The sequence below is a fragment of the Carcharodon carcharias genome, chromosome 1 (genome assembly GCF_017639515.1).
Source record: "Carcharodon carcharias isolate sCarCar2 chromosome 1, sCarCar2.pri, whole genome shotgun sequence".
NCBI lineage: Eukaryota > Metazoa > Chordata > Chondrichthyes > Lamniformes > Lamnidae > Carcharodon > Carcharodon carcharias.
Genome location: NC_054467.1, coordinates 181347728 through 181375190, shown reverse-complemented (window position 1 = coordinate 181375190; position 27463 = coordinate 181347728). Strand labels below are relative to the sequence as shown.

At 42.9% G+C, this 27463-nt stretch overlaps 1 protein-coding gene across 1 annotated transcript in view; it reads left to right on the top strand.

Annotated features, from left to right (window-relative positions):
• LOC121275700 (sodium channel protein type 3 subunit alpha-like) overlaps positions 1-27463 on the top strand; it is a 204554-nt gene that overhangs the window by 47646 nt on the left and 129445 nt on the right. The window contains exons 10-12 of the mRNA XM_041183284.1: positions 5275-5458; positions 19094-19263; positions 24640-24895. Coding sequence (XP_041039218.1) covers positions 5275-5458; positions 19094-19263; positions 24640-24895 — 610 coding nt within the window. The remainder of the gene's footprint in view (positions 1-5274; positions 5459-19093; positions 19264-24639; positions 24896-27463) is intronic.

The window sequence follows — 27463 nt, the reverse complement described above, 5'->3', positions numbered from 1 at the left end:
TGGGTTAGAAGTGCTGAATTCAGACAGCATCATTACAACCTGGGCTGCAACAGTCTGGCCAACAGGCAACAGCAAGGGCCTGGTGGGCCGGCAAGTGTGGGAGTCTGTATGCTGTCCTCCTGAGAAAAGACAGCAGATTCTTAATCCATGGAGCTACTGCCTTTCTCCCAGGCCACCTTAGCAACCCTAGTACCCTGTTGGAGACCACACTGGTGGAGCACTGTGACACCTTGGAAGCACCTTTGAACACATTTTTCCACAGCCATGGTGGCAGCAATCTGACTCACCTGAGTTTCCACTGCAACGCTCAGATTTTGATAGAAACTGTTGGTTCTGCAATATAAGTTGAGACATCTGCTATCAGGTGCTGCATTTTGTTGGGTCCCACAATTGTGCTGATGGATATGACCCATTCCAGGTTGGAAAATGCCAAGTTGTGCCAACTCCTTGACACTGAGATCCCGTTTCTGACAGGATTCCCAAGGCATTGAGCATTCGGGTGTGTAAATCCATCAGATTTCTTCTCTAGCCTGTTTCATCAAAGTGCCCATTTGTTGTTGCCTACAGCAGAACTAATGTGCAAAATATGGACATACGAGCAAGGAGCAGAAGTGGGCCATTCAGCCCCTCAAGTCTGCTACGCCATTTAGTAAGATCATTGCTGATCTGATAGTAACCTCAAATCTGCATCCCACCTACCACTGATAACCTATCACCCCCTTGCTTACCAAGAATCTATCCACCTCTGCCTTTAAAATATTCAAAGACTCTGCTTCCACCACCTTTTCAGGAAGAGAATTCCAAAGACTTACGACCCTGAGTGAAAATATTTTGCCTCATCTCTGTTTTAAATGGGCAACCCCATATTTTTAAACAGCGACCCCTAGTTCTAGATTCTTCCACAAGAGAAAACATCTCTCCACATCTACCTTGTCAAGAACCCTCAGGATCTTATATGTTTCAATCAAGTCGCCTCTTACTCTTCTAAACTCCAGTGGATACAAACCTAGTATGTCCAATCTTTCCTCATAAGACAACCCATCCAATCCAAGTACTAGTCTGGTAGACCTTCTCTGAACTGCTTCCAACACATTTACATGCTTCCTTAAATAAAGTGACCAATACTGTACACAGTACTCCAGATGTGGCCTCACCAGTGCCCTGAACAACTGAAACATAACCTCCCTACTTTTGTATTCAATTCTCCTCGCAATAAATGATGACATTCTATTAGCTTTCCTAATTATTTGCTGTACTTGCATACTTGACTTTTGTGATTCATGCACTCGGACACCTAGATCCCTCTGCACCTCAGAGCTCTGGAATCTCTCACCATTTAGATAGTATGCTTCTCTTTTAGTCTTACTGCCAAAATGGACAATTTCCCACTTTCCCACATTATACCCCATCTGCCAGATCTTTGCCCACTTACTTTAGCTATATATATTTGTTTGTAGCCTCCTTATGTTCTTTTCACAAATTACCTTCCTACCTATCTTTGTGTCATCAGAAAATTTAGTAATCATCCCTTCAATCCCTTCATCTAAGTTACTTATATAAATTGTAAACAGTTGAGCTCCCAGCTCTGATCCCTGTGGCACACCACTCATTACATCTTGCCATTCTGAAAAAGACCCATTTATGCTCACTCTCTGCTTCCTGTTAGCCAGGCAATCTTCTATCCATACCATTATGTTATCCCTTATACCATAAGCTTTTATTTTCCGCAAAAACCTTTGATGTGGTACTTTATCAAATGCCTTCTGGAAATCTAAGTACAGTACGTTCACCGGTTCCCCTTTATCCACAGCACATGTTACTTCCTCAAAGGATTCCAATAAATTGGTTAAACACAATTTCTCTTTCACAAAACCATGTTGACTCTGTCTAATGGCCTTGAGCTTATCCAAGTGCCCTCTATAGCTTCTTTAATAATAGCTGCTAATATTTTCCCTACCACAGATGTTACGTTAACTGGCCCATTTTCTGTCTCCCTCCCTTTTTGAATAATGGACTTACATTTGCTATCTTCCAATCTAATGGGATATTCCCAAAATCCAGGGAGTTTTGGAAAATTAAAACCAATGCATCAACTATCTCACTAGACAATTATTTTAAGACCCTAGGATGAAATCCATCAGGACCCGAGCTCTTGTTAACCCACAGCTCCAACAATTTACTCAGTACCACTCCATAGTAATTTTCCTGACTTCCTTCCCTACTTCCATTCCCTGTTTTATAGCTGCTTCTGGGCTGTTACTTGTATCCTCTATAGTGAAAACTGTCTTTGCATAATTATATGCTTTTTCTTTAAGTTTGATATTATCCTTAACCTTTCTAATTAACCATGGATGGTGTGTCTGTCCCTTGGATTTTTTTCTTACTCGTTGGAATGTATATATTCTGTGTATTCTAAAATATGCCCTTAAATATTAGTCACTGCATCTTTATTGACCTATCCCTTTTTCCAATTCACTTCAGCCACCTCAGCTTTCATGCCTTCATAATTGCCCTTAGTTAAGTGTAAAAACTTAGTCTCGGACCCACGTGTTCCTCATCCAGGCTATCTTTGCCCATCTGTCTTTTCCAGTCTATATGTAGATTAAAATCTCTTATGATTATCACCGTGCCTTTCTGACAAGCTCCAATTATTTCTTCCTTTATGTTCAACCTTACCATGTGGTTATTGTTAGAGGGCCTGTACACAACCCGCACAAGTGACTTCTTGCCTTTACCATTTCTCATCTCTACCCAAACCATTTCCACACACTGGTTTCCTGAATTTAAATCATCCCTATCTATTGTGCAAATACCATCATTAACTAACAGAGCCACCCCTTTTCCTCGCTTCCTGTCCTTACTAAATAACCTGTGCCCTTCAATAGTCAGGACCCAACCCATGTTCTCCTGCAACCATATCTCCGTAATGGCTATCAAATCATCATTATTTATTTCTATGTGCACTCTCAGTTCATCTGTTTTGTTCCAAATGCTACGTGCATTCAAATACAGAGCTTTTAGTTTTATCCTTTTATTCTTTTTGTAATCTCTAGTTTCATCTGTTGATTTAGTGTCAGATTTGTACTCTCTAACCCTTCCTGTCATGGTCTGTTTTTCATTTCCCATAATAATACCTTTCTCTTTTGTCTTGTCTCTGTTCTTTGATTTACCACATCTTCTCAAATTTGATCCCTTGCCCCCACTATTTAGTTTAAAAGCCTCTCTAGTTCCTTAGTTGCGTGGCTCGCAAAAACACCGGTCCCAGCACAGTTCGGGTGTAGACTGTCCCAACAGTACAGATCCCACTTTCCCCAGTACTGGTGCCAGTGCCTCACAAACCAGAACCCACTTCTCCCACACCAGTCTTTGAGCTACACATTCATCTCCCTCATCTGGTTTGTCCCATGCCAATTTGCACGTGGTTTAGATAATAATCCAGAGATTATGACCTTTAATGTTCTGCTTTTTAATTTGATGCTTAGGTCCTCACACTGATTATGCAGAACCTCGTTCTTTGTCCTGCCTATGGTCGTTGGTACCTACATGGACCACAACGACTGGGTCTTCCCTCTCCCACAGCAAGTTCCTCTCCAGCCCCGAGCATATGTCCTGCACCCTGGCACTGGGTAGGCAACACAGCTGTCTGGACTCATGCTCTTTGCTGCAGAGAACGGTGTCAATCCCTCTGACTATAGTATTCCCCACTACCACTACATTCCTTTTTGCTCCCCCCACTTGAATGGCTTTCTGTCCCACAATGCTATGGCCAATTAGCTCATCCACCCTACAGCCCCCACCCTCATCCAAACAAGCTGAAAAAACCCCAAACCTGTTGGACAATTGCAGAGACTCACACTTCAGTGCTCCTGCCCTCTGAGACCCCTTACCTGCCTCACTCGCAGTCACACTATCTTGTCCCTGACAACTGACCCTGTAGAAGACCCTGTCCTAAGAGATGTGAATACCTCCTGGTACAAAGAATCCAGGTAACTTTCCCCCTCCCTGATGCGCCACCGTGTCTGAAGTTCAGCCTCCAGCTCATAAAATCTGAGTTGAAGCTGCTCAACCTTCAAACTAGCATCCAGGAAATCCCACATGCTGCAGCTGTGACACATCACCTGTCCTGACATCCTTAAGGTGGTCTAATTAACTATTTAATTATTTTATTCAATTATATATTTTTCTGTTGTTTTTACATATTTTATTAACCTTACCACCAGTTACTAGACTGTTTTGAACCTTAGGAATAGAATAAACCTTAGTCACTTACCAGATTCTCACCAAATAACTAGCTTTTTCCCCTGTAGTACAGTACAATCACTTCTGGAAGGCTGAGAAAGTTAGAAAGAAAAAGAGCACCTCTTCCCCTCCCTTCCCTAACTCACTTAATTACCCAACTCCCAGCACTCTATTCTAAGTCACACTTCTTGCAGTAAACTTTATCTACAGCTCCTCTTTCCCCCCATGCACCAAATTCCCACTTGAACCAAATTCTGAAATATACTCACTCGGTCTCTATCTCACTCTGGCCGAAGTCTCCGCTCACTGATCACGCGGCTCTTACTGAGGTGAGCTGCCCCCTGCACTATTCTTTCTCCCCACTCTGACTCCCACGCACTAGTGCCAGTTGTCTTTATCAAGGTCCATTCTCTATTCCATCCCCTGAAATACTGTCTTCCTTCATTGACTGTAAAGGCTCCAGTTCCTTCTTATCCAAAATGAGAAAGGATTAATGGTTGATTGTGGTGAGGGGAGAGGAGAAAGTAATTAATGTATGCCTACACATCTACAGAAATCATGGGACAAAGAGGTAGGATGAGAGAAGAAAAATTAAGTATGCAAATAGCCTCACCATGAATCCTTCCCCAGCCTTGCCAGTGACCATGGCCTCAGTGATGTCCCATCCAATGATGGCAAGCACTATCTCCTTCAGGGCAAATTAAACATGCAGGCAAGCTTGTTCTCCTTCAGCTCTTTGTCATTACTTGCCAGTACCACCTTCTCCAAAATGGATAGCTTCTCGACGAAGATGTCATTTCTGTTGTATCTTGAAAGTTTAGCATTGAAATGTAACATACTTGACATGCCCTAGGCAAGGTTTCAGTTCACGCCATTATTCATTAGAAGATATGAAAATCTTGAAGTACTTATTTAAACAGAATCGGATGAATTTTAAAACATCTTCATGTTATCAAATGTTTTTATTCTTGTCACATTGTGAAACCTCTGAAAATTCTAACTATTATAAATGTTGTTGCTTTCTTTTAATAACAGCTTAGAGTCTTCAAACTAGCAAAGAACTGGAAAACACTAAACACATTGATCAACATCATATTCAAATCATTGAAAGAGATGGGAAATCTGACACTCATAGTCATCATAGTAATTTATATATTCACTGTAATAGGAATGCAGCTTGTTGGGCATGATTATGAAAATAAAGTAAGTATATTACAAAGTCTTACGCTTTTGTTTGGTTGTTAAACTAGGTGATCGTTCAGATTCTAATGATAAATATATCAATTCCATTATAACACGCTACAATTTATCTAAGCTTTAATTAAAAATTGATTCTAATAATGTGATTTTGTGATATATACTGCTCTAGAGATGTTCTATATGGTGCAGAGAGCTGGCCTTACAAAGCATCCTCAAGTGAAAACATCACAATGCCACTCCTACAAAGATACATTCAATCTGAGTTAGTTAAAAGTTGCAGGAGGTAGTGCTTGACAAAGCACAGACCATGATTATATAGGATTACATAGGATATACAGCACAGAAACAGGAACTTTGGCCCAACCAGTCCAGTGTTTATGCTCCACTCGAGCCTCCTCAATCTTTTCTCTTCTAAATCTATCATCGGTAACCCTTTCTTCCTTTCTTTCTCATAAACTTGCGTGGATTCCCCTTAAATGCATCTATACTGTTCACTTCAACCGCCCCCTGTGGTTTAAACCAGCTTACCAGGGGGTGGGAAATCTAGGAGTAAGTCAAATTGGAAAGAAGTAAAGCTACGGGAAGTAGAGAAGTGGCAAGTGAAATTAGAAGGCAGGCAAAACAAAGGCAAGCATCAACTAAACTTAGAATGCAGAATAATGTTAAAAAGACAAAGTTAACGACACTCTACCTGAATGCTTGCAGCATTCACAACAAGGTAGATGATTTAAAGGCACAAATAGAGGTAAGTGCATATGTTCTAATAGCCATTACCGAAACATGGCTACAGGGTGACCAAAACTGGGAACTGAATACTCAAGTATATTGGACATTTAGGAAGAACAGGTGAAAAGGAAAAGGTGTTGCGCTGATAAAAAGGGATGAGATCAGTACATTAGTAAGGGAGGATCTCAGATCAGAAGAACAAAATGTGGATTCAATATGGGTGGAGATAAGAAACAGTAAGGGGCAGCAAATATTGGCAGGAGTTGTTCATAGGTCATCAAACAGTGGTTGTAGCTTGGGGAATGGTATTAATCAGGAGAGATTAGCGAGGCATGTAGCATGGGTAATACAATAATCATGGGTGACTTCAATCTGCTTGTAGACTGGGTAAACCTAATGCTGTGGAGGACAAGTTTCTGCAGTGTGTTAGGGATGGTTTTCTAGAATAATATATTGATTGAGGAACCGACTAGAGAACAGGCTATTTTATAGAGTCATAGAGGTCTACAGCACAGATAAAGGCCCTTCGGCCCATCAAGTCTGCACTGGTCAAACAAGTACCTAACTATTCTAATCCCATTTTCCAGCACTAGGCCCATAGTCTTGTATGCCATGGCATCGCAAGTGCATATCCAAATACTTCTTAAATGTTATGAGGCTTTCTGCCTCTACCACCCTTACAGACAGTGAATTCCAGATTCTCACCACCCTCTGGGTGAAAAAATTCTTCCTCACATCCCCTCTAATCCTCCTGCCCCTTACCTTATATCTATGCCCCCCTGATTATTGATCCCTCCACTAAAGGGAAAAGTTCCTTCCTGTCTACTCTATCTATGCCCTTCATAATTTTATATACCTCAAGCATGTCCCCCCTCAATCTCCTCTGCTGCAGGGAAATTAATCCATCTATCCAATCTCTCCTCATAACTAAAACTCTTCAGCACAGGCAACATCCTGGTAAATCTCCTCTGCACTCTCTCTAGTGCAATCACATCCCTCCTATCATGCGGATTCTTGAACTGCACACAATACTCTAGCTGTGGCCTAACCAGCGTTTTATACAGTTCCAGCATAACCTCCCTGCTCTTATATCCTATGCCTCGGCTAATAAATGCAAGTATCCCATATGCCTTCTTAACCACCTTATCTACCTGTCCTGCTATCTTAAGGGACCAGTGGACATGTACACCAAGGTCCCTCTGATCCCCGGTACTTCCCAGGGTCCTACCATTCATCATGTATTGCTGTGCCTTGTTTGTCCTGCCCAAGTGCATCACCTCACACATATCCAGATTAAATTCCATTTGCCACTGATCAGCCCATTTGACCAGCCTGTCTATATCCTCCTGTAATCTAAGGCTATCCCCCTCACTATTTACCACTCCATCAATTTTCGTGTCACCCGCGAAGTGACAGAGTTTTAGATCTAGTGTTATGTAATGGTAAAGAGCTAATTAATAACCTTGTTGTAAAAGAACCTTTAGGAGTGAGTGACCATAGTATGATAGAATTTTACATTGGCCAGGATTTTCCAGCCCCATCGTGGTGGGACCCATCGCAGGAGATTCAGCGGCTCAGCCAAAAGTCCATTGACTTTCGGCAGGACTGGACGTTCCTGGCAGCAGGCAGGGCCTGAAAATCCCACCCATTATGTTTGAAAGTGAGGCGGTTCAACCTGAAGCCAGGGTGTTAAATTTGAACAAAGGAAATTATGAAGGCATGAGGGACAAATTGGCTGAGGTGGATTAGAAAAATACATTAAAAGGTATGACGGTACATAAGCAATGGATGATCTTTAAAGAATTATTACGTACAAGGCACGAAAACCCAAAAAGAAAAGTCAGCAAACCACGGCAAACAAATAAATTGAACGATTGTATAAGATTAAAAGAAAAGGCCTATAAAGTTGCCAGAAATAGAAGCAAACCTGAGAATTGGGAGGATTTTAGAATACAGCAAAGGGGGGCAAGAAAGTGACAAAGAAAAGAATATGAATGTAAATTAGCAACAAAACGTACAAATAGACTCTGAAAGCTTCTACAGGCACGTAAAAAGGAATGGTTTAGCTAAGACAAATGTGAGTCCATTACAGGCAGAGTCAGGAGAATTCAAAATGGGGAATAGAGAAATGGCAGAGAAGCTAAATAATTACTTTGTGTCTCTCTGAGATGCAAGAAATTTCTCAGAACTAGAGATACAAGAGACTAGGGAGAATGAGGAATTGAGGAAAATTAGTAAGATGGTCACATTGGAGTAATTAATGGGACTGAAGTCTCCGGGACCGGGAGCAGAATTTTACAGACCTGTCACGGTGGGGGTGGAGTTGGAAAATACAGCGAGCCATTTAAAAGTCCATTGACCTTGACGGGATCAGAAAATCCTGCCAGTGGGAGGGGCCATAAAATTCCTCCCTTGATATTCTACATTCCAGAGTGTTGAAAGAGGTAGCTATGGAGATAGTGGATGCATTGGTGATCATCTTCCAAAATCCTATAGATTCTGGAATGGTTCCTGCAGATTGGAAGATTGCAAATGTCACCCCACTATTTAAGAAGGGAGGGAGAGACAAAACGAGGAACTGATGTTAGTCTTACATCAATAGTAGGGAAAATACTAGAATCTATTATAAAGGATGTAATAAATGGACACGGATAATAATGATCTGATTGGGCATGGTCAACATGGATTTATGAATGGAAAATCATGTTTCATGAACCCTGTTGCAGTTCATCATGTTGCAGTTTTTTGAGGATGTTATGAACAGAATTGATAAAAAGGGAGTGGATGGATATAGTATACTTGGACTTTCAGAAGCCTTTTGAAAAAGTCAGGAGGTTGGTTAGAAAATTAAAGCACATGGGATAGGAGGCAATATATTTACATGGACTAAGGATTGGCTGACAGGCAGAAAACAGAGAGTAGGAATAAACAGATCATTCTCACATTGGCATGGGTACCGCCAAGATCAGCATTTGAGCCCCAACTGTTCACAATATGTAACAATGATTTGGATGTGGGGACCAAATGTAATGTTTCCAAGTTCACGAATGACACAAAGCTTGGCGGGAATATGTTTTGTGAGCAAGATGCAAAGCATTTGGACAGACTTAGTAAGTGGGCAGGAACACGGCAGGTGGAATATAATGTGGAAAAATGTGAGGTTATCTACTTTGGTAGGAGGAACAGATGTGCAGAGTGTTTCCTAAATGGTAAGGGATTAGGAGCTGAATTGTCCCAGATTTGCACTAAGTGCGGTAGCGAGTGGGATAAAGGACATTTTACCTGACGGTCGCAATGGCAGCTTCTCACGTAGTATCGCCCCAATCCCGTCACATTAATTATGCATTCACAGGAAACACACCGTTTCAATGGTGGGCAGGCTCTCATTGGCTGAGTCCAGGTCTGATGATGAGTCTCTGAACGTAGTCATACCTTAGTTGCTGGAGCTGCGAAGGCAAGCTTGGGAACATCAGGAAGGAATGTCCGCTGCACTCCCCAGATTGCAAGGCATGATGGAGGAGTCCGTCCGCCTTCAGGCTAAGCTGATAGCACCAGCATGCCAACGCACCGAGGTCAACACTGGTAGGATGACAGTGCCATGGAAACCTTGGTCCAGGCCATCGCTCCTGCACTGTTGTGCAGGATGAGCCCCACCACTGATGTCATTGTTGGCCTCCAACAGTTTCAACATGAGAGGGGTGCAGGGTAGCTCGATCTCCCTCCAGTTTCCCTTTCTCCTTAAGGAGTCAGTACCCACCTCGGGCACCCATAGGAAGGAGGATCAGCAGGTGCACACCCCAGGGCCATCCATCTGGGTGACTCCGGGAGTGTCCGGCCCATCGGAAGCCCCTTTTCTTGTGACTCCAGCACCTCCAGCTTCACAGGCCAAGGAGGGTGCCACTGCGACACAGCAGGACCCCGAAAGCAGATCTCCAGGTCTCGATCCTCCAGAGGATGCCCACCAAGGTCATCACAGACAGGCCATCAGTCAGCAGGCTGCCTCCACCTCAACTGTGGATGACGGGGAGCACAAAGACGTAGTGGCAGGGTTAGGAAAGTTAAGAAGATGTAGTTACACAGCCTGGGCACGAGTGTTAACACTTGTACGTACTGTTCACTATTGTAAATAAACTCCCAAGAATTTCTCCCTTCCTATGGCTCCTTGTTCTGATGAGCAGTGTTTGTGTCACTCAGATGTGAAACCTTGGTTCCTGCACAAGATAAAGGGGGTGTCTCAGTCCAGGGCCTCATCTCTGTGCTTTGTGCAGCCTTCAGACCAAAGTGATGGTCTGACCTCGCACTCACTGGACACATTACTAATGTCTGCACCTCGATGGTGCATGTCATTACTGCCAGAATGTAATGGGCAGGCGCCACAGAGTTCTGAAATCCTCTCTGTGTGCCCTCAACACCTTTGAGTGGGTCTGGCACCATGTCATCTGCATCTGGGACAGTGATGCTGTGCTCCTGAAGGGGACAGGTGCTGAAGGCTGACAAAGGATCAGGTGCATTTAAAGCTTCACATCTGTGTCTCCATGATATGGCCCTGATCACAGAGCACAAGCAAGCTGCCCTCAGCCAGACAGGAGTCAAACATTCACAGAAGCCATGTGAAGATCTATTGAGCGCTCTCACTGCATGTTGTCATCATCCTCCTGTAATCAAGTGACCATTAGGGCCTCCACAGCATCTCCATGACAGGAGCATCATCACAGGGTATGTGCACTGTCATAAGCCAGACTGGAGTTAAACATTCACAGATGCAATGTGAGGATCTATCCACCTCACCCTATGCCATCATCTCTTGGAATCTAGCACCTTCTAGGGCCTCTACTGCATCTCCATGACAGGAGTATTATCACGGAGGGTATGTGCGCTGCCCTCAGCCAGACAGGAGATGCAACATAAGGATCTGTGGTGTCACTTCACTGTTTGTCATCATCATCCTCCACAAATCTAGCAGCTATGATGGCTTCCCGAACGCGCCTGCTTCTTCTGGCCAGTGCAATGGCCTCATCCCCTTCATTGTCACCTTCAAGGACTTCCTCACCCTCATCCACTTCAACATTCTCTTCATTTGAAGAGACCTCCAGCTCTTCCATCAGCTCCTCACCCCGTTACAGCACCAGGTTGCAAAGGGCGCAGCAATCGACAACGATGCCTGACACCCTCTGTGGACTACATTGCAGGGCTCCACCAGACCGGCCCAGGCACCAGAACCTCATTTTCAGCATCCCGATGGTTTGCTCCACCAAGTTGCAGGTTGCAGTATGAGCCCCCTTATACCTTTGCTCTGATGCCATCTGAGGCGGCCGTACGGGTGTCATCAGCCACATCCTGTGCGAGTGGCCCTTGTCCTCGAGGAGCCATCCCTGCAGCCTCTGTGGATTCTGGAAGACATCAGAGATCTGGGACCTACTGAGAATGTAGGAGCTGTGGACAGTCCCTGGAAACCGTGCGCAGACCTGCAGGATGCATTTGTGAAGGTTGCACACCAGCTGCACATTCAGCAGTTGACCTTGCAGTTGACATAGTTGACCGCTTGTTGCCATGGAGATCTAAGCGCCACGTGAGTGCAGCCAATTGCAGCCTGCACCTGTAGGAAACCTGAGATCTGGGCAAATCCAATTGCTTTTGTATCCTGGCTTTCCCACTCCCAGCAAAATGCACAAAGTTGTGTGCCTTCGCGAAGATGGTGTCCATGACCTCCTGGATGCATTTGTGGGTGGGGGCTTGCAATATCCCACAGAGGTCACCTGTGGAGCCCTGAAAGGAGCCACTGGCGTAGAAATTGAGCGCCGAGGTCACTTTCACAGCCACTGGCAGTTGTTGCCCTCCATGTCCCCGTGGTGCCACATCCTGCAGCAGCTGGCAGATGTGACCTACCAGTTCCCTAGACGTGCGCAGTCTTCAGCGACACTGGTTCTCAGTCAACTGCAGGAATGAAAGCCGACATCCATAGACCCTGGACCTAGCTAGGTGCCGACCAGTGATGGCTCGCTGTGGTCCTTTAGTGGCATGTCCCAGCCACCTTTCTTCCTGAGGGTGCTACTTCTCCCTCTGCACAGCCAGGTGCCTCCATCGCTCAGTTCTCCATCCTCTCCACTCTCTGTACACCATGAGGTATACAGCTAGTTCATCAGGCTCCATGCACTTGATGTACTCCTCCTGCAGGATGAAAGAGAGAGATGCATGGGTTAGCTTGGGTGTACTAAGAATCTCTCTTGGTTAAGTCTGAAGGCCCCTTAACACATCCTGGAGAGTGCTGGCCACCAATTGGATAGCCAGAGTGTAACACGCTGCATGGCTGCCCAAACCCCACCCACCTCTGCCCCATGCTACCTGGCCGATTGGCAGCAGCCTTGCCCAATGGACTGCATGCTGTGCTCTCAGCTCAGGCACAGGCATTCTCCTAACCCGCACCGTGAGGCTGCACTGTTTTCTTGATCTATGGGGGAGACTGATCCAAACCAGGATGTTGCCATTGCAAGGGGCTGTGAGCGATTCCGCCAGTGACTGCTCCATGGCCAGCTTTAGCAAGGAGATCATACAACGTGTACAGTCATCCAACTATTCTTCAGTCCACGAAAATGCTCACTAGTTTGCAGTCTGTGCCCAAGAGGTGAAAAGCTCTTGAGCATTTGGTGGCACTTTCACGCCTCTACGTTGCTTCAGCAGGCAGATGATCTAGAAGCCCGACTCCAAGCATGTCAATGTGGCTACATCTGAACTGTCTCAGCTGCAGAAGAATGGTCACTTTATACAAGGTGTCCCTGATGCAATGCTACTTCCTTCCCCCCACACCCCGCACATGCTTGTGCACTACCATCAACCGCAGGGCAGTCCTTGCCCCCCACAACCCACCTCAACTGCAGTGCAGCCCTTGCCCCAACCCCCAAGTTGCCTCAACTGCAGGGCAGCCCCTGCCCCCACCCTGAAGTTGCCTCAACTACAGGGCAGCCCTTGGTCTCCCTAACCCACCTCAACCTTGAAATCCAACAGGCGACCCTTGCGAGCATTGCGCAACATTACTATGCACTCACCTGCAAGTCCCCCTCGAAATGCAGCCTGCCAGGTGCACACCTTAAAGATGCTGTTGTGAAACAGTTCAGCGTGGGGTGGACAATCCAGCATGGGGGAATGATTCTGGCAGCCTGGCATTATAATGATATGCAGATGTATTACAATGAGGTTCCGGACATCTGACAATGGGAAATGCGACCCGCCATTGATGAGTGGCGCAGATGATTGCACACTGTTTTACAATGTCTTGAAACCGATTTTTGGCATTCCTGCCATTTTGCCCGCTCACGCCACCAAAAATGCCTGACGCCAGCAGGCACAGATAATTACGCCATAGAAAGACGTACAAAGGGACCTGGGTAATCCTTGTCAATAAGTCATTAAAAGCTAACATGCAGGTGCAACGAGCAATTAGGAAGGCTAATGGTATGTCCGCCTTTATAACAAGAGGGTTTGAGTACAGAAGTAGCGAAGTCTTGCTTCAGTTGTGTAGGAGTTTCTCGGGGTAGTCCCCGCCCAACCATCTTCAGCTGCTAATCAATGACCTTCCTTCCATCATAAGGTCAGAAGTGGGAATGTTCGCTGATGATTGCACAATGTTCAGCACCATTCATGACTCTTCAGATACTGGAGCAGTCCATGTCCAAATGCAGCAAGACTTGGACAATATCCAGGACAAGTGGCATTTGCGCAACAGAAGTGCCAGGCAATGACCATCTCCAATCTAACCATCACCCCTTGATGTTCAATGGCATTACCATCACTGAATCCCCCACTATCAACATCCTGGGGGTTACCATAGACCAGAAACTGAACTGGACTAGCCATATGTGGGTACAAGGGTAGGCCAGAGGCTAGGAATCCTGCGACGAGTAACTCGCCTCCTGACTACGCAAGGCCTGTCCACCATCTACAAAGCACAAGTCAGGAATGCAATGGAATATTCACCGCTTACCTGGATGAGTGCAGCTCCCACAACACTCAAGAAGTTTGACACTGCCCAGGACAAAACAGCCCGCTTAATTGGCACCACATCCACAAACAGTCACTCCCTCTGCCACCAACACACAGTAGCAGCAGTGTGTACCGTCTACAAGATGCATGGCAGAAATTCACCAAGGCTCCTTGGACAGCACCTTCCAAACCCATGGCCACCACCATTTAGAAGGACAAGGGCCAGCAGATAGATGGGAACGCCACCACCTGGAAGTTTCCCTCCAAGACACTCGCCATCCTGACTTGGAAATATATCACCGTTCCTTCACTGTCACTGGGTCAAAATCCTGGAACTCCCTCCCTAACAGTACTGCTGGGGTACCTACACCACATAGACTGCAGTGGTTTAAGAAGGCAGTGCACCACCATCTTCTGAGGGGCAACTAGGGATGGGCAATAAATGCTGGCCCAGCCAGCGAAACCCACATCCCATGAATGAATGGGAAATAAACTTTGGTTAAACTGCATCTGGAGTATTGTGTGCAGTTTTGGTCCCCTTACCTTAGTAGGATTATTGCCATAGAGCGAATCCAACAAAGTTTCACCAGACTGGTTCCCGGGATGGCAGGACTGTCCTATGAAGAGAGATTGGGGAAACTAGGCCCGTATTCTCAAGAGTTTTGAAGAATGAGAGGTGACCTCATTGAAAGTTACTAAATACTTAAAGGGATAGACAGGGTAGATGCAGGTAAGATCATATAAAACCATAAGACGTAGGAGCTAAAGTAGGCACTCAGCCCATCGAGTCTGCTCTGCCATTCAATGAGATCATGGCTGATCTGATAACCCTCAACTCCACTTTCCCACCTTTTCCCCATAACCTTTGATTCCCTTACTGATTTAAAAATCTGTCTATATCAGCCTTGAATATATTTAACGACCCAGCCTCTACAGCCCTCTGTGGTAAAAAAAATCCATAGATTGACTACCCTCTGAGAGAAGAAATTCCTCCTCACTTTTGTTTTAAGTGGGTGTCCCCTTACTCTGAGATTCTGGTCCTAGACTCTCCCACAAGGGGTAACAACCTCTCATCATCTAACCTGTCAAGCCCCCTAAGAATCTTATATGTTTCAATGAAGTCGCCTCTCATTCTTCTAAATTCCAATGCATACAGGCCCAACCTACTCAACCTCTCCTTATAAGAAAATCCCTCCATACCCGGGATCGAACCTTCTCTGGACTACCTCCAATGCCAGTATCTTTTCTTCGAAAAGGGGACCAAAACTGTTCACAGTATTCCAGGTGTGGCCTAATTAGTGCCTTGTATAGTTATAGCAAGGCTTCCCTATTTCTATACTCCATTCCCAACATTCCATTTGCCTTCCCTATTACCTGTTGAACTTGTATATTAGTTTTTCAGGATTCATGCACAAGGACTCCCAAATCCTTCTATGCTGCAGCCTTCTGCAGTCTTTCTCCATTTAAATAATATTCAGCTCCTCTATTCTTCCTGCCAAAGTGCATAACCTCACATTTTCCCACGTTATATTCCATCTGCCAAGTTTTTGCCCACTCACTTAACCTGTCTATATCCCTCTGTAGACTTTTTGTGTCACCCTCACCACTTGCCATCCCACCTATTTTTGTGCCATCCGCAAACTTGGCAATAGTACATTCATTTCCCTCTTCCAAGTCATTAATATATATTGTAAATAATTGAGGTTGGTGAGTCTAGAACCAGGGGTCACAATTTCAGAATAAAGGGGAAGCCACTTAGGACCGAGATGAGGAGAAATTCTTTTACTCAGAGGGTTATGAATCTTTGGAATTCTCTACCCTAGAGGGCTGTGGAAGCTCAGTCATTGACTGTGTTTAAAGCAGAGACTGACAGATTTCTAAATGCTGATGATGTAAAGGGATATGGGGATAGTGTGAGAAAAAGGCATTGACGTGGATGATTAGCCATGATCATACTGAATGGCAGAATGGGCTTGACAGGCTGAATGGCCTACTCCTGCCCCTAGTCCTTATGTTCCTATGTTCCCCATGATTTCTACCATTCTTTGGGTAAACAGGTTTCTTCTGAATGCCCCATGGGTTTCTTGGTAACCATCTTATATTGATGGCCTCCAGTTATGCTCTTCCCAACAAGACTGAGAGGTGACCTTCTCTCTGTATCCATCCCATCAAAACCTTTCATAATAGAGGAGGTTGAAGGAGAAGAATGACATCAGTGCTTAAAGAATGATACCAAGGCTTCAGAAGTTTAAATTATGAAGACAGGTTATATTAACTTGATTTGAATTCCCCTGAATATAGAAGAATGAAGGGTGATATAATCAAGGTGTCTATCCATGCCCATTGCTCTGCAGGCCTCTCATGCCCTGTGTCTCCCACATGCAGATCCTGCCTCTAAATAAGGCACAGTGTCAAAATCCAAGCTGGTGGCTGTGAGTGTGAAATCAAGTGACAATGTATCTTCATCATCACAGTCTTTCCTGCTCTCTACTGCCTGGTCAGATTGCACTTTGTGTTTGGAGAAAGGGCAGGAGCTGGCAGGAGTGGAGGGGGCCGGTAAAGGATGAATAAAAGAGGTGCATGCTTACACCGTCTCAGAAGAGAGTGTGGGATGAGGGGGAGGTGTGAGCTAAGAAGGAGGATAAGGTATGAGGATATCATCACCTTCAGTGATTTCAGTCCCACTGCTGGTCATGGTCCAGTTACCTGTGGGATGTGGGTGTAAGGCTTGTAGCAGTGTTAAGTGTGTGAGGGTAAGGTGAAGTATATGAATGTAGTAGTGTTAATTGTGTGAGGGTAAGGTGAAGCATATGAATGTCAGGTTTATTATTGATAAATGAATGAATGGGATGTGATGAATTGAGCAGTGTTTGTGAGGCATTTTAAGATGCATTCACTGACCTTAACTAATTGCATGAGGTCAATGAACTGCTTGCATCCAGATTCTGGGGCTTGATTCCTTGCATTGCACCCCATGGCTATCTGCTTCTACTGCCTTCTGAATATGTGTCCAGAGGGCCCCTTACCCACCCAAAAGATACAGGACAGCTCTCCTCCTTCCCACCACCTCCACCAAGGCATCCAGCACAGCATCACACATCCTTCGAGCCCACTCTGTCTATGTTGCGTCATTCTTCCATGGTTCCCAGGACAGACTCATTTTCTGCACAACTGTCACACCTGCTCCAGACATGATGCACCTCCCCCTTTTGCTTTTTGCTAGCTATAAGCAGCACAAGTTAGCTTTAAGTGATGCTATCATCATGATATAGGCTTCCAACAGTGCAGTTTGCGCTGGCTAGAAATAGTTCCATATGTGTCAGAAAACCTCCTATACCACAGCTAAGTGACCATTTTTTGCATATTTTGCATTTTTTGCGTAGAAAATATAAACTAGATACTTGACTGTATTTAGGCTGTGTTACAATCCCCATAGAGTCTGATAACTTTTTTAAAAGAAAGGAATCCTCACAATGCCAAGAAAAAGAAAACTGATGGACACAAATTCACTTTTTAAAACTTTAACTGTAACAATCAAACCAAAATCAGCACACTTCAAACATTAATTAACAGGAAAATTATATTTCAAATATTTCACTTTTAATAGTCAATATATCAAAGATATTTCTTACAAAACCACAAGTATCCACATTACTCCCTGCACACATATGGCACCAAGTGCAGTTCCAATGTTCTTTAACTCAGCCTCTGGTACGTAGGATCTCTCGCTTTATCTCTAAATCAATTTGGCCATCAAATCACTTTTGCCAGCAGCCATGTTCTATACAAAGTTCCTGTATGATCAACACCCAAATGGCACAACCCGGTAGAACCTCGTTACCTAGGTTCACAACAGCCATGATGGCAAGAATCTCCAGAGACTCCTTTCTCTGAATCCGCTAAACAGTCTGGTTGGCTCTGAAAAAACTGAAATAGCAGCAGTAGTCTTGTCTAATCCACCATCCCTGATCTCCTTGTCTTCAGCTTTCTGACCTTTTTAACTGTATTAGCTGTTTTTAAAAGACAACTTTTCTGTTCCCCTCAAATACAGGTTCTGTTCTAGACACAGATATCTGTCTTTTCTGTGTTCTGAGATCAGCTGCAATCCAATATCTAATCAGTTATCCATATACCCTTTGCTTCAGTTCCATAGCAACCCTGATCACATGAGGACTTCACAAAAGTGTAAGAACACAATGCCATAATTTTCTTAGTCTTATTTTGTACTTAAAGGGACCTCAGAAGCAAATATAGGCTTTTCCCCAAAGCACAAGTGTCATCACAGCTGACAATAAATTTGAAAATTTCCTTAAGAAACAGAATAGTTATATCACGACATCAAACACTTGTACCAACTCGATGACCTTTATGAAGCTAATAATATCGAAGTAGAGTGCTTTTTAATTATAATACTCAATGCCCATAGAAAGGACCTTCAAAGTAGCTGTGAGCTACATCTGGTGAGAGGCAGCCCACAACATAATTTCAGAGTACTTGTAGCAATCCCCATTAAAAAATCTTAAATCAAACCTAGAAATTACTGTTGATGCTATTAACAGATGAATGCTTCATGCTTCTTTGTTTACTGTTGTAATGTAGAGATTTGAGCTTGTTTATTTTAAACGAATTAACATCTCCAGCAAAATAGAGGACGGAGGAATGTTATATAAACGTATTTTATGTTTATCCATTAGCATTACCAAGAGTTATTTCTAGGATTATGCCAATTGTTAACAGAATACAGGATAGAAAACAACAATAGTTGTGTGTTTTCCATAGGTGATAAAGTAGTTCACAACTCATTTTGTGACTTCAGCACACTGGATGTAGCAAATCTTTCTCACTCATAGAATAAGATGAGTATTTCACTATTCTGCATTCTGCGATAATCACTTTCTTTGTTTTACATCGCCCCATGTTTTTCATTTGATATTATAGGAGGCATTTGAAGGCAACAAAATACCAAGATGGAATTTCAGAGGCTTTTACAATTCCTTTATAATGGTGTTTCGAATTTTATGTGGGGAATGGATAGAACCTTTATATGACTGTATGCGCTGCTCAAAGATGTACTTTTGTCTCCCACTGTTCTTGCTAACATATATAGCTGGAAACTTTCTGGTAAGTACGCATAATGTGTGGCTTCAGATTATGTTGAACCTATTTACTGTTCTTAGCATAATATTCTTAAGGTATTAATATTTTTAAAAGGAACAGGAAAACGTGCTAAAAATATAGAGTGCAATGCAAAATTATCCTTTGAATATAGTAAACTAACTATAGCCAATTATAAATCAGATTTTTAAATACTAATTTATAGTATTCTTCAGTATTCATTAATCTGGTCTGTAGTCAGCTGTGATTGTATTAAAATGTATATTTTGCTTTGCATAAATTTTGAAATAAGGAATGTATATTATCAGTCTATTATGATCTATTGTCTGAGGAAGCTTTGCAACCAACACAGCAGCTGTAATTTGTTGCGACTCTAGAATTGCAGGGAGTTTATCTACTATGACAACTTGTATTTGACCACATAAGCAGGTATTAGCACAGATGGCCAAAAGCGTGGCCAAAGAGGTAGGCACTAAACAATATGTTAAATTCAGAAAGAGATAGAGAGATTTAGGGAGGGATTTCCAGAGTTTAGGGCCTAGGCAGTTGAAGGCATGGCCACCCATAGCAGAGCAATTAAAATCGGGAATGCTCAAGGGCCAGAATTAGATCAGCGCAGTTATCTTGGAGGGTTGTGGGGCTGGAGAGATTACAGATAAGGAGAAATGAAGGATTTGAAAACTAGGGTAAGAATTTTAAGATTGAGGCGTTGCATGACCAGGAACCAATATCAGCCAGTGAGCACTGGGGTTAGGGGTGAATGGGACTTGGTGTGAGTAAGGACACAGGCAGCAGAATTTTTGATGACTTCAAGTTTACCGAGGGTAGAATGTGGGAGGCCGACCAGGAGTATGTTGGAATAGTCAAACATAGAGGTAGCAATGAGGGTATCAGCAGGTGTTGAGATGAGCAGGGAGGAGTCAGGCAATGTTACAGAGTTTAAAATAGGCAGTCTTAGTAACAGTGCGGATATATAATCGGAAGCTCACCATGAGGTCAAATATAACACCAAGGTTTCAACAGTCTGGTTCAGTCTCAGATATTTGCCGGGGAGAGGGATGGAGTCAGGGGCTAGGGGATGGAGTTTGCAGTGGAAACCGAAGACAATGGCTTCAGTCTCCCAAATATTTAACTGGAGGGAATTTTTGCTCATCCAGTACTGGATGTCAGATAAGTAACATGTAGATGAGAAATAGGAACTAACATTGTACAGGGCACTGAGAACATCATTCATAAGATTGAGAGTTTCAGGATGTGGCTCAAACCAGCATTGTGACTATAGAAGATGCTCTTGCACTTGCATTTCCCTGAGGTTTGATATGATTAGCAATTGGTTTTAAGGGGAGTAGTCTTAATGGTATTGCTGGCAAAATACAGGTGGCAGAAAGCTGGCAGCCAGTTTTACATCTCACATGATTTTCTATCAATAATTGTGTCAGGCAAGAGACTGTTAAAATCCCCAGGATCTCACACTGCTGAGGTCTACAGAGTTTACCCTCCCAACAACACCTATCCTGAGGCAATAGCTTTAGGTTCTCTACCTGAAGTGTGACCATTGGGTTTCTGGTACATTTTGGGTTATGTTCACACCTCTCACTCTACATTTCTCTTACCTAGAAGGTAATTCAGTAATGTGTCCAGGCCAATGAACAGAACAAAGGTTGTCTTAAATAAAAACAGAAAATGCTGGAAATATTCAGCATGTCAGGCAGCATCAGTGGAGAGAGAAACAGAGTTAACATTGCCGACTTCTACTGGCAGAGGCTGAGTGCCAACTGTCCAACACTTTCTCCTATCACCTATTGGATCATGACCCCACCACCAAATATCAAGCCATTGTTTCCAGGACTGTCACTGACCTCATCTCCTCTGGAGATCTTCCCACCACAGCTTCCCACTTCATAGCCTCCCAACCCAAACAGCCCCCTTTTACCTCCTTCCCAAAATTTATAAACACGATTGTCCTGGTAGACCCATTGTTTCAATCTGTTTCTGTCCAACTGAACTTGTTTCTTCCTATCTTGAATCTATTTTTTCTCCCATTGTCCAGTCTCTCCACACCTACATTTATAACTCTTCTGATGTACTGCATCATTTCACCAATTTCGAGTTTCCTGGTCCTAACAGCTTTCTTGACCTTACTATGGATGTCCAATCTCTCTACACCTCCATCTCCCATCAGGACGTCTGAGGGCTCTCTGCTTCTTCCTTGAATGGAGGCCCACCAGTTCCCATTCACCACCACCCTCTTTCGCCTAGCTGAAGTTGTTCTTTTATTGAATAAGTTCTCTTTTAGATCATCTCACTTCCTCTAAATAAACAATGTTGCTATGGGTTCCCATATATAACCCAACTATGTCTGCCTTTTCATAGGATATAAGAACATAAGAACTAGGAGCAGGAGTAGGCAATTCAGCCCCTCAAGCCTGCCCCGCCAATCAATACGATCATGGCTGATCACATCTCGGCCTCAAGTCCCATTTCCCGCCCTCTCTCCATAACCTTTCAACCCATTACTAATTTAAAATCTATCTCCTCCTTAAATTTATTCAACGTCCCGGCATCCACTGCACTCTGAGGTAGTGAATTTCACAGATTCACGACTCTTTGAGAAAAGTAATTCCTCCTCATCTCTGATTTAAATCTACCAAACCTTAGCCTAAAGCTATGGCCTCTTATTCGAGAATGCCGCACAAGGGGAAACATCCGCTCCACGTCTACTTTGTCTACCCCTTTAGCATCTTATATACCTCAATTAGATCTCTTCTCATCCTTCTAAACTCTAGCGAGCATAGGCCTAAACTGCTCAACCTCTCCACATAAGACAAGCCCCGCATCTCTGGAATCAATCTAGTGAACCTCCTCTGAACCGCCTCCGATGTGGAACATTGCTTGTTCCAGTCCTGCTCAGGCCCCCACTGCCCCGCCAACAACCCCCCAACTCTTTTTCCGGTACATTGATGACTGTATCACTGCCAATTCCCACTCTCACCCAGAACTGGAAAACTTTATCAACTTTGATTCCAATTTCTGCCTTTGTCTCACCTTCACATGGCCCATCTCTGACACTTCCCCTTCCTTCTTTGACTACTCTGTCTCTATTCCTGGAATTTTATTAATGAATTAAGATTTGTTATAAGCCCACTGACTTCCATAACTACCTCAACTACATTTCCTTGTGCTGTACACCTGTAAGGGTTCCATTTCATTCTCCCTGTTTCTCTGTCTCCCTCACATCTGATTATGTAACTTTCCAAAACAGTGCTTCTGATATATCTTCCTTTTGCCTCAATCCAAGATTCCTCCCCACCATGGTTGACAGGGCTCTTAACTATGTTTGATCCATTTCCCTCCAGTACTGCGGTAGTGTTCCCCTTGTCCTCACCTTCCATCCAACCAGGCTCCACATTCAAAGGATCATCCTCCGCCATCCCCATCACCTCTAGTGTGATGCCACTACCAAATACATCTTCCCTTCTTCTCCCCTGTCAGCATTCTGAAGGGGCCATTCCCTCTGTGATACCCTGGTCCATTCCTCAATCACCCCCAATGCCCTGTCCCCTTCCCACTGCACCTTCTCATTCAAACATTGCAGGTGTAACACCTGCCCTTTTCTTCTCTCTCTTCACTGTCCAAATACCAAAACACTGCTTCTAGATGAAGCAGTGGTTTACGTGTACTTTTTCAATGTAGTATACTGTATTTGCTTCTCACAATGTGGTCTCCCGTACATTGAGGAGACTAAACACAGACTTTGTGGAATCGCTTCACTCAGTGCACAAGCATGACCCCAAGTTTCTGGTGTCTTACCATTTTAATTCTCCACATTGCTGTCATGCTGACATCTCCGTCATTGGCCAATTGCAGTGCTCCAAAGCTCAACACAAGCTCAAGGAACGGCACCTTATCTTTCGATTAGGCACTTTACAGCCTTCTAGCCTCAACATTGAGTTCAAAAATTTTAGACCATAAACTTTGTCCTAACATATTGTTTCTGGCGTTTTTTGCATGTGCCTGCCTTAACCCTGTTTCTCGTGTCTTTGCTTTTGGATATCGCTATTCATTATTCTGCCATTCACACCCACTCTGGTCGTATCTTTTGTTTCTTTATTACAACCGTTACTACTCCCTTTGCCTTTTGTACCATGCAATTTTTTTCTCAGTTAATCTCTCCTATCCTCCATCTTATCACAGAGCCCTCTTTTTCTTCTTCCTCACCTTCCCCTTTCATTGCTCAAAGCCTTTTTCTATCATCCTTCAGTTCTGAAGATAGGTCCTTGAGCTGAAACATTAACACTGTTTCTCTCTCCACAGATGCTACAAGACTTTTTGAGTATTTCCAACATTTTCCATTTTGATTTCAGATTTCCAACTTCCACAGTATTTTGCTTTTGTTTTAATTTTCTCTTAATTATTTTAGCTACTGAAATTATCTTCTAGAATCCATAAAGTCTCCCTCCTGTCTTTGATAAGTAGTAGACCCACACATTAGCACCCACCACTGCTGTTTTATGCTCAAACCATTAAGCAAATTTATTTGATAAAAAATTAGCCTCTGATTAATTAATTACTTTTAATCAAATACTTTGGTGTAGAGAAAGTATTGCAAATATATTTCAAATGTAGTTATTATAATACAATTGGTTAGAAATTACTGTTGATTATATTTGTGAACAGAATTTTAATATGTATACATTCGTATCTTCACTAATTCAACGGAAATATTTATCAATGCCTCAGTTGAAATAGAAAAGGAATGTCTTACAAATGTAGCCAATAATTAGCCAAAATTAGCACCCACTATCACCATTTTAAGCTCAAACCATTAAGCAATTTGAAGAAGGGTCATACAGACTTGAAACGTTGACTCCATTTCTCTCTCCACAGATGCTGTCAGACCTGCTGAGTTTTTCCAGCATTTTCTGTTTTTGTTTCAGATTTCCAGCATCTGCAATATTTTCCTTTTACATTAAGCAATTTTATTTGATTAAAAAATGAACAAGTGATTAAATAATCAAAATATAATATAACCATGCCACTTATGAAAGTGCTGCCATGCAACATATAACCCATTAGGAGGTGCAGAAGAGTGACTTCCGATAAATTGGGTACCTATTTTCCACCCATTGGGCACTGCTTCTAACAATCTAACTGAGGTAGAACACAATATTTAGGGTAATATTATCATTAACCTGTTTATTGGCTTTAACAGTTAAAAAAAGCAGGAAGAGAGATTAGATGAAATCAAAACCATCGTATATCATCCGTTGTCCTTTTAAAAATGTACCTTGCCTGAACCATTATTAAGACATATTCTGAAATTTTACCTTTTTCATCATAACCATTAATAATGATTTTAAATTCTTCAATACTGTTCTGCAGGTGCTAAACTTGTTCTTGGCTCTTCTTCTCAATTTCTTTTCTGGGGATACACTAACTGCAAATACAAAGGAAGAAAAGAAAGTTCCATATAAAGATTATATTAAGAGCTTCCTACTTTTGTTAACATGCCGAAAACTAAACAAACCATCTTTGGGTAAAATACAACCAGCTGAGCAAAATGATACTTCAGAAGCAGACAATGCTCACCCTTCTGATGAAGTTCCTTTATCAAACTGCAATACAAGACAGCAGATGAGTAAGAGTCTGAGAGCTTTCCATATCAGCCTTTAAGCACAAAACAAATTGTACTTTTTTTTGCTTTTTATCAAATTCTTTCATGTAGCGGAAGCATTGCAAATATATTTCAAATGTATTTATTATAATACAATTGGTTAGAAATTACTGTTGGTTATATTTGTGTACAATGTTTGAATTTGTATACATTCTTATCTTCACAAATTCAACAGAAATATTTATCAATACCTCAGTTGAAATAGCAGAGGAATATCTTACAAATGTATCCAATAATTGATAGTCCAAAGTTTTTATCTAATGTGTTTACATTTAGTATTCTTCACAAAAAAATAAAATTTGTAATTCATAAAAGCATAGAATGACAGAGCGCAAAAGGAAGCCATTCAACCCTTCATGCTCATGCTGATTCTTTGATAGAATTATCCAATTAGTCCCAAACCCTGCTCTCTCCCCACAGCCACGTATATATTTTTTCCTTTCAAATATACTTATCCAATTCCCTTTTGAAAGTTACTGCTCAATCTGCTTTCTTCCCACTTTCAGGCAGTACACCGCAGATAACAGCAACTCAGCACGTCAAAAAAATGTTCCCATATATAGTCTCTGGTTCTTTTGTCAATCATCTTAATCTGTGTTCTCTGGTTGCCGTCCTGTCTGGTTCAGAAATGCAGATCCTTTCGCCATTATGTGGTGCCTGAATATTCTCATGTTGGCTGTTGCACATTATTAATATAACTCCAAGAGTGCAAACCTATGCATATTATTGATAGCATCCGCAATTTGCTATTTAATATTGCTTTAAAATGAATTTTAAAATGAATGTTAGCATTTATAAAGTCCATTTGAATAATGTCAAAAACCAGTTACCAAAGTTACTAATATTACATTATTAATACATTATACATTATACATATAGTAAAACATTATTACTTGTCAAAAAATGGTTAGAAATTAAGTTTTTCCTACAACATATATGAAGTTTCGAAGTGAATCACACTGTAATTCAGACTTGGGGCTGTGAATGTGTTTCTTGAACAAAATACCATATTACTAAAATACAATTGTATACTCTATTATGGCTGGTTAGTTATAAATTAATGGTAGTAGTTAGATAGTTTGCTGATAATTGGATAGGATACTGAGAACAATTAATAAAGCCTTGCTTAGAAATTAAATCAAAAATTTGACGTAGAAATTACACCACTAAGCATGAAGCCAATTATTAAAAATCATTGATATCAAATATGTCAACTAGAATAATATAACAAAGTGTGAATATCTGTATGTGTCCCTGACATCAAATTATTTTCAGGAATTATCTAACATATGGGCCCCAATTTTAAACCACCTTCTGCCACCTCACCAGCTCTTCACAAGAGGCAGGAGAGGGTCAGGGTTTAAAATACTGGAATCAAACAATATAAGGTCAACCCATTGCATTCCCAGGTAAATCATGGCCAGGATTTCCCGCTCGGCGAGTGGGGGGGCGGGACCCGTTTGCAGACACATAAAATGACGTGGGGTGACATCGGGCTGAACTCCCGACGTCATCCCGCCTCACTTCAATTTTCAGGTCGGCAGGAGCTCAGCAGAATCAGCCAATTGAGGCCATTGACAAAGTAGTTAAAGTGATTAATGGACCTGCCCGTCCAACCTTAAGGTTGGCGGGCAGGCCACGAGCTTTGGCGGGCTTAAGAAAAAGTATGAAACCTCATCCATGGGTGGGATAAGGTTTCATGTAGGTTTTAAAATTTTTAATAAAAGTGTCAGTGAAAATAAGGGACACGTCCCAACTCATGTGACAGTGTCAGGGGAATTTATCTGTTCTGTTTTTAAAATTTTTTCACACAGGAGCAGATCTTCCTGAGGCAGCACTTAACCTCAGGGAGAGTGTGCTCTTCCGCGAAAGAGCGCACTCTTGGCTCAGGGAATCCCCCTCCCCCTGCCGCCTGCACAGGGAGTGCATAGCGCTTCCTTGTGGACATCACGCTGGGCAGAACAATTAAGGGGTACTCTCCCCTAGTCAGCCTCTCAAGGAAACATTTTTGCCTCCCCAACCTCATGACCCCTTTCTCTCCCCTACCACCATCACTGACTCCCCGAGTGCAGCCTTAGCCTCCATCACCCATCCTGATCACAGCCTCATCCCTTACATATATATGAACTAGGAGCAGCAGGAGGGCTCCCGGCCCTTCAAGCCAGCTCCGCCATTCAATCATGGCTGATCTGGCTATAACCTCCTGCCAATGCCCAGTAACCCTTTACTCTTTTGTTTATCAAGAATCTATCTACCTCTGCCTTGAAAACATTCAAAGACTCTGCTTCTACTGCCTTTTGAGGAAGGGAGTTCCAAAGACTTACTATCCTCTGAAAGAAAACATTTCTTCTCATCTTTGTCTTAAATGGGCTACTCCTTATTTTTAAGCAGTGACCCTTTGTTCTAGATTCTCCCACATCGTCTCCACATCCACCGTGTCAAAACCCCTCAGGATCTCATATGTTTCAATCAAGTCATCTCTTACTCTTCTAAACTCCAGTGGACACAGGCTAGCCTGTCCAGCCTTTCTGC